This window comes from Sceloporus undulatus, chromosome 1 (genome assembly GCF_019175285.1).
Source record: "Sceloporus undulatus isolate JIND9_A2432 ecotype Alabama chromosome 1, SceUnd_v1.1, whole genome shotgun sequence".
NCBI lineage: Eukaryota > Metazoa > Chordata > Lepidosauria > Squamata > Phrynosomatidae > Sceloporus > Sceloporus undulatus.
Window position 1 is genome coordinate 188,609,928 of NC_056522.1, and position 8,195 is coordinate 188,618,122.

At 38.5% G+C, this 8,195-nt stretch overlaps 1 protein-coding gene across 1 annotated transcript; it reads right to left on the reverse strand.

Annotated features, from left to right (window-relative positions):
* Nucleotides 1-1,550: 1,550 nt before the first annotated feature.
* On the reverse strand, nucleotides 1,551-7,573 carry CTLA4 (cytotoxic T-lymphocyte associated protein 4). The gene is made up of 4 exons (XM_042446125.1): nucleotides 7,366-7,573; nucleotides 5,031-5,387; nucleotides 3,093-3,202; nucleotides 1,551-2,116 (listed from the first exon to the last, which is right to left on the reverse strand). The coding sequence occupies exons 1-4, from the start codon at nucleotides 7,421-7,423 to the stop codon at nucleotides 2,060-2,062; spliced, it is 582 nt and encodes a 193-aa protein (XP_042302059.1). The 5' UTR covers nucleotides 7,424-7,573; the 3' UTR covers nucleotides 1,551-2,059.
* Nucleotides 7,574-8,195: the final 622 nt, after the last annotated feature.

Here is an 8,195-nt window from a genome sequence, read left to right on the forward strand (position 1 = left end):
AATGTCCTTGTTTCCCTCTCCTCCCACTTTCCCTCTTTGTCCTCAGATGATTTCAAATGCTGTAAACAGAGTTCAAGATGCAAAAGTAGTTCAATGGGGACAAGAGGAGAGGAGGGAAGCAGAATCATACCCTTCCCAGTAGACCCAGGCAAAAGCAAACTGCTGCAGCCTCTCTTAGCATGTGTCTTCTTCCTCATTAATAACTTTTGCCATCTTGACCACACTGTGATGTTGCGAGGCCACATGTGACCACATTTGCATCTGTGAAATGCTGGAGGCTATGGTTAAACTGGAATTATAGTGCTATAACTGTGTGTTGTAAAGCGACCTCTGGTTTGCAGACTAGAATGGTTTTATATGAAACAGGGGACTGCCTGAAGACTGCCCGTGGTTTCTTTAAAATGTGTTGATCAAACGTAGCAACTGCAGCAGTGAATTAAACTTTTGATCATTGAATATTGATAATGTTTAAACTCATGCATGATAGAGAAATAAAGCTTTTTTAAAAAAAAACTAATGTTGAAAGCTAATGTTGTTAGCTCTGGTTTTAAGTTCTGCACTCAGACAGAACCTTGATGATTTGAAAACTGATGACTCCTATCTATACATTCACTCAAGCGCAATGAGTTTTTTCTTACAGTCATTTTTGTTTAAAAATTCAGAGACCAATGAAGATGTGTTCAATACTTTTATTTACAAAGCATGCATTTAAAAATATAAAATGAACAGAGCAAGATGGGGAGGGGGGTGAAGCAAACCAAAAAAAAGCTGTGATAAGTGGTAGGTCCATGGTGGAAAAAAGAGCATGCAGATGGACTTCCGATATCACTATTCTGATGGGAGGATCATTAGAGACTCTTTGAGGGAGGAAAGAGTGCTTATTTGATCTAGTGCAAGGGATGCAAATATATGAGAAGGATAAGTAAACTAAAGCGATAGCTGTACCCTCCAGAGTCCCTTTTCTAGAGATAGCTTATTCTCCTCCCCATATACAATTCCTATTCTTTTAAGATTTGCTTTCATATTTTGTTGACCTTTTGTTGATCTGAAGTCGTTTCTTGATGTCATCACATGTTCAGATCTGATTGGCTAAAAAAATTGGCTACAAGCAAAAGTTCCTCCCATTACTTAAACTTTGATTTTGTGATTATATATATATATATAATCTGCATCTGATTGGCTATTTGAAAACATATGTCATCTCTCTATGTCTATGTGATCCCTGATAGTCTGGGACTACCTATACAAGAAGTTTATGTTATAGATGTATGTGTGTTCGTGTTTTGTGTGTGTCTACAAACATGCACACATCAAACTGGGGCTGATTTCAACATTAAAGAGAGATTAAAGAGCATTTAAACTACCCTGAAAATGAAGTGAAAATGGTGAGTAATTGCACAAATGATTATCACATGCAATTGCGCAAATAAAGTGATACCGGAAATGCATTGTCACTAAAATGCCAAAAGTAAAAAGATGCACATTAATGCTTCTTTGTGACCACTTTAATGGCGGTTGGGTTTTTTTTTTTTTTGCGCCGTCCTGTGAAATGGTTACATGTAATTACGTGATTTTTCTAGGATATTCACGGGATAAATTCCCGATCTCCTTCGTGTGATAAATTCCATTGCAACAGCTACAATGAGGTGATAACTATATCAATAAAATAAATAAAGGAAGCATTCGGGAATGCAAATAACACCTCCACCTGCAACCCAAAGACAACCCAAAGCCAGGACAAACTCTACTTGGTTTTGCTAAACTGAATAAACTAATCCAAAAATATGTTGCTCTTATTGTTACTGTGGAACTTTCCTTTTTCTGTGTGTGAAATTAGGTGGATAAATCCTAAGGAATTCAAGAACTTAAGAACTCTGCAATATAAATTCAGCATTCTTTTTCACATTAATGCATAAACCCTCCTCCTCACTGTCATCCAATCTGGATGTTTAAAATTAAATTCCTATCTATTAAGAAATCCTTTTTTTTTTTTTTTTCATAAGCACTTCATAGAAGTTAACATTTCTTCTTTCTCGGTAGCAGTTTTTTGTTGTCTTGATTACACTGGTATAATTTTCTCATAGATCCCAGGAGTAAAATGTCTGCTTTTTCGTAACTGTAAAATAAAAGAAATATAACTTGGTATTGCAAGGTAAAAGATGTTTGAAGTGAGATACCTACATAACCCTCCTTCCTCTTGGCTCTACTGCAGTCTCTGTTGGTCATCAGTGATAACTTACATTCGTAATTTATTCTCACAGAACATAAACCCGGCATCATCATAAAGTTTCTTAAAATTCTCCTTGGCTCAGATCTTAGTAGTATGGTCTCAGGTGCCTCACAATATTATGTTTTTCTCTGAAACATGGGATTAGGGCTGCATCTATACTGCAGATTTAACGCAGTATGCTACCTCTTTAACTGCCATGGCTCAATGCTATGGGATTCTGGGGTTTGCAGTTTTGTCAGATATTTAGCCTTCTCTGTCAGAGGCCTCTGGTGTCACAACAAACTATAAATCCCAGGCTTCCATAAGATGGAGCTGTGACAGTTGTAGTGGTGTCAAACTGCATTAATTCTGCAGCATGGCAGCAGCCTAAATGTCTCTTATTTCTCCAGAGATCCATTGGAGTTATAATAAACTTTTGATAATTGGGAAGTGAGCCATAATTAGCAATGGAACCAGCATGGGGTAATGGCTTGAGTGTTGGACTGCAACACTGGAGACCAGGATTCAAATCTCCACTTGGTCATGGAAACCACTGGGTGACCTTAGGCAAGTCACACTCTCTCAGCCTCAGAAGGCAAAGACAACCCCCCTCTGAGCACAATCAACCTTGTTGTTTTTGTGTGCCTTCAAGTCATTTTTGACTTATGCAACGCTAAGGTGATCCTATCATAATTTCTTGGCAAGTCTTAAAACGTTTTTCCAGTCTTGCCAAGAAAACATTATGATAGGATCACCTTAGTGTTGCATAAGTCAAAAACAACTTGAAGGCACACAAAAACAACAAGGCTGTGTTCATGGAATTATGACTTCCTCTGATTTATTCCCAACCATGTACACATAGTGTTAGGAGTATAGTACTTACCACCTTTGTTACAATGTAGATTGTGATTAAAATGCTGTAGCCAAGGAATCCAGAAACTACTGTCACAGGGATCCAAAGATACGGATAGACAACTGGGCACGGCTCTGTGTCTGAAATACATTGTTTCCCAATCATTATTTTCAGGATGATATAACAAGTCTTAAAATTTTCTCCAGTTTTGCTAATCATAAGATCATGATATCCTCTGCAGCCCCAAAGTAAAAAATCTTTGAAGCCATTAAACCAAGATAAGCACTTTTTATTTTTCTGATACTTTGGCTTATTGGGGAAATTATCCTCTATATTGGAGGTGAACAATGTGAGGAGTGGTTAAAGGCATTCAAATTGCTAATTTTAAAAAAATACAATCCCCCATTTAACAAAAGGTTAAAACAACATTTAATTGAAATGAAAAGCAAAGGGATATTTCACATTTGAATGCAATCAACATGAAAGAATCTTTCCACCTCCTCATTTGGTATTTGCAAAGCCACATTTGAGTCTTGGACTCTCCCTGATCATATAATGAAAGTTTACTGTGTTTAAAAAAAGAAAAGAAAAACCCAAACAAACCTTTGGATGCTCCTTGGCCTTATTTGGTGAATGTATATATTGGTTTTCCCTTACTTGGTGATCTTTTTGTATGATGCCTAAACCTTATGACAGTTTCTTTTAAGCTAAAAGTTAATATCAGGAATGTGTGAAAGGTTCTACAATGTGACTTCCAGGAGCCAGATTAATTAAATAGCTATAGCCACAGGTGAGCATAGCATTTGTTGTGTATGTGCCTCAAAGTCCCCTATTGACTTATGGTGAGCCTATTATTTTCATAGGGTTTTTTAAAGCAAGGAATACTAAGAGGTGGTTTTGCCAGTTCCTTCCTCTGAAAGTGACATTTGCTACAGCATCTCAATTACACAATCTGTAAAACTGCTGGCAAAACACAGGCCTTTGGAAATTCTCTGTGCCTCTTTCTAATCTAATTAGGCATGCTTTTGAATAGATAGTCTAGTACCAAAGGGGGAACTGTATCTTGTGCACGATGGTGATCATACAATTCCCCACCCCACCCCACCCAATGTTCAGCTCACCACAAAACAGTAAGCCTTGGGAAAAGGCAACTCTTAACCTCTAGTATAGGGAAGCATTTTACAGTTGAGTTATAGCTGAGAGAAGTTTAAAGTCAGTTTACAACAGAAGTCCGTGCAGGTTTATTACAATCACCTCATAGTTGAAGATGGTAAAAACTGCAGGCAAATTAGCTAAATCCTGAGGTTGTAACATCCGAACTGGTTGTCTATCCTGGTACTGAAGCCGTACCCTCCAACATTTCACAGATGAAAACCAGGACAGATGTGGCCATGCAACATCAAAGTGTGGTCAAGGTGGAAACATTTTTAGTGAGGAAAAACACACAACCTAGGAGATGCTGCAGCAGTTTGCTTTTGCTTGAGCCTGGTGGGAAGGGCAAGCCTCTTCCTCTGCCTCTGCCTCCTCTCTCTGCTGTTAATACAGTGCAAACTACTTTTGCACTTTGAACTCAGTTTGCAGCAAATAAGGTGAGGACAATGGGGAGAAGTAATAGGAGGAAGTTACTATGGAGATTAGCATACCGGCTTTTATTCTTGTGTTAGGCGTGAGATGTAAATACACAGAGATGGATTCTATAACACAATTCTGTCCCCAAGAAAATGGAATTTTCCAGTTCTTTAAAAGGTCTGGGATAAGCCTGGTCAGGTACGGGAAAGGTACTGCTCAGGGATGGAGCTGTGCGATAGAATCTATTCCTGCTTGCTCGTTGGTTGTGTGACAAGATTAGATAGATAGATAGATAGATAGATAGATAGATAGATAGATAGATAGATAGATAGATAGATAGATAGATAGATAGATAATCAAAGAATCAGCTGAAACCACTCATAAGATTTTTTAACTCACCAACAACATAAAGCTGGGTCCCACTTGACATGACTGAGTAGTATGGTGGAGGATAAATCCATTCCATCTGGCACACGTACAGTCCAGCATCAATGGACTTTAAGCCCCAAAGGGTAACATTGACACTCTCCCTGCCAGGATGGACCTGACACTGGATGCCATCCTCCTTTGTGCTGAATGGGTTGTCGTCCTCAGTAGGAAGGGATGATGCACAGATCCCGATGGACTCATTGCCTCTCTGTTTCAGTAAAGTCATTCTGAGTTCCTTTGCATCCCCAGTATTTTTTAATTCACATGGGAAGTTAACAGGCCCTTGACTTTTTGCCACTATGAAAGCTGGCTGAGTCACTTCCATGACTGCAGAAAAAGAGGAGGGGAGCATCATGACAACTAAACATGTCCAGGACAAATATGTCTTCACCATAGGAAAACAAGAATTATGGGTTTCTTGGTAAGGATGGGCAAATGTCATGTGTGGTTGTATCAACATTTCTTGAGTGGGGCTCCTTCCAGCAAGGTGGTTCTGCCCCAGTTCTGTACAGGTTTACTTGTCCCCTGGCACATACAGAGAAATCTGGGCAGACTTTCCAATGTTCACAATTTCAGTACACCTTTTAAATTTATGCATTTTTATATGCATGCACCCACTAACTAAAACATTTTTGTGTCATAGTTTGAACATTTTACATTTTAAACTACAGCTTCTAGAATGCTGTAAATTGTAGTGAAAATAGTAAATTTTGCAGGAACTGGTTCCAAGTATTGCTGTACAACTTGGAACTGTACACAATTTTCTTCATGCATGGTTCTAAGGGATGTATATTGTTGGAAACTTTATTTCATGCAATGTATTACAAGTGTGGTGATACAGTGGGCCCTTGGTATCTGCTGGGGTTTAATTCCAGGACCTCTCATAGATAGCAAAATCCATGGATGTTCAAATTGCATTAAATACAGTGGCATAATAAACTGGTATCCCTTATATAAAATGGCAAAATCAAGCTTTGAGATTTGGAATTCATATTTTTTTAGTATTTTCCAGCTGTTGATAGTTGAATCCATGGATAAAGAATCCATGGATATGGAGAGCCAACAGTATATAGAGTTCCAACAAGAAATTGTGTACAGTTTCAGGGCAAATTCAGTCCATCTTCAGTAAAATTAAAAAAAAAACTTGATTAAATGGATTTCTTATCCCTGTCTGTTTTTCAGTTAATATATTCTTTTCAAGTAAAACCATGCACATTTCCAGCATAGATTCATTAGGTTTACCAAATGTTCTAAGCATCATAGACTGTTGTTTTTTTTTTAAAACTACTGTAGTTGCTAAACTCTTGTGGTAATAAAAATATAGCACACCCACAAACATATAACATAGTAATATCCCCACAAACTGATTTTGAAATCAAATATTCATATATAAACACTAGAAGAGATTATTGATGCAAAAAATAACAATAAAAACCTGTATTGCTCCATGGTTTTCCATGCAGAATAATCTCCCTCTGTTGCCTCTCTTGTTTTTTGGATTGTAGCAGTCAGGTACCTGTCATCATCTCTAGATACAGATTCATTAAAGAGTCCCTCTTCCTCCTACTATCACCACTGCTGAGACTGTCAGAAGGAAAGGAGGCAGCAGCCCTTCCACTGTACTTAGATCCAGCTTCTTGACCTGTAATCAAGAGTCTAGTGCCTGAGTTGGTTGGTATTTTGTTGTGTTGTTGTTGTTGTTGTTGTATGCCTTCAAGTCATTTCCAACTTATGATGGCCCCAAATAGAAACTATCACAGGGTTTTCTTGGCAAGATTTGTTCAGAGAGGGGTTGCCTTTGCCATCCTCTCAGGTTGAGAGTGTGACTTACCCAAGGTGGATTTCCATGGCCAAGTGGGAACTCTGGTCTCCAGAGTCTTAGTCCAACAATCAAACCACTACAACATGCTGACTGTTTTTCCTTCCCAACCCCCTTTTTTTTTAAATTTGTGTCATTTTTTTAAAGATTATAACCCTGCAGGCAGGCAATTTCTTATTTCTGATCCTTTTAACCCATTCTGAAAACTTCTTTTTACTGGATAGCAAATTAGAAAAATGCTTAAAATAAGTGCATAATATTATATAACCTCCTTGGGGCGAGGAGATACCCTCCCATCTTTGAAAAATAACATGTTTGCAGGTAGAAATAATAGTAGCAACATCAAGAAGATCATCAGCAGCAACAACAGCAACAACAACACAGTAATAATAGGCCCCATTTCCAATGTATTTCTCATCTCTCATTTTGATTACTATTCTGCACAGGGGGGAAAATTTCACCTTTAGACCTCTCTTGAGAACCCACCTTTGGAGAGGCCAGCCACTATGCTGGAAAAGAGAACAGTGAGGAAAAGTCCCATCATCTCACAGTCAGACGTCAGGTTGATGTAGATGCTCAGTGCTTTCTTAGACCAAGGCAAGCTGGTAAGAGGTATTTTGACCTTCAGGAGGATGGGGTAGATCCTTTTTCCAGATTACAGGCTCTTGGTGCGAAACAGAGCACTGGAGGCAATGCAGATTGTGTGCATGCACAAGAGAGAGTACAAGTGAATAAGGAAGCAGAGAAGGAGAGACTTACAGCACACCTGTAAAGGTAGACTTTGTTATGATGATGTGAGAGAGGAAGCTGTGGGTTGGCTTAAGGCATGTACAAACCACAGTGAGCAAAGCAACCATATCATCTAAAAGAAAAATTACTCAAATTGAAAGGTGTCGTCAACTTAAATACTGTAGTATGCGAGAGGAGACGGTCCACTTTTGTTCAGTTCTTTCTGTATTTTCCATTGTGGAAACAGGAAGTGTATATTGTATAGATGAACAGTTTAATTACCACACCCATCCCTTCATCTGAACCCTTAGCCACATTCCCTTTACATTTATCTACACGCATGTGTTTTTTTTTTGTCTCTAGAGATAATGCTAATAGCTACCATGACAAACATTCAACCAAGTCCCTACATTATTCAGGTTCTGACACTGAGGAACCATTTTGGGTATAAGTGCCTTACAAATAGGTGTGCCACATTAACATTGGCAGTACTTAGGATCCAAGCATGAGTGAGAATAAGGAGACACTTTGATTGGTCTTGGAGATGAGAGGAATGGGGCATTTCATGTTGCAATCCTATTACCTTA

What these genes read in the sequence shown, in the direction of transcription:
- CTLA4 (XM_042446125.1), bottom strand. Translation starts at nt 7,423, where the DNA reads ATGATGGGACTTTTCCTCACTGTTCTCTTTTCCAGCATAGTGGCTGGC. An exon ending in AGTGGCTGGCCTCTCCAAAG is followed by an intron (nt 5,388 to 7,365) that starts GTGGGTTCTCAA and finishes CTTTTTCTGCAG; the next exon opens with TCATGGAAGTGACTCAGCCA. An exon ending in TCTACATTGTAACAAAGGTG is followed by an intron (nt 2,117 to 3,092) that starts GTAAGTACTATA and finishes TTTATTTTACAG; the next exon opens with TTACGAAAAAGCAGACATTT.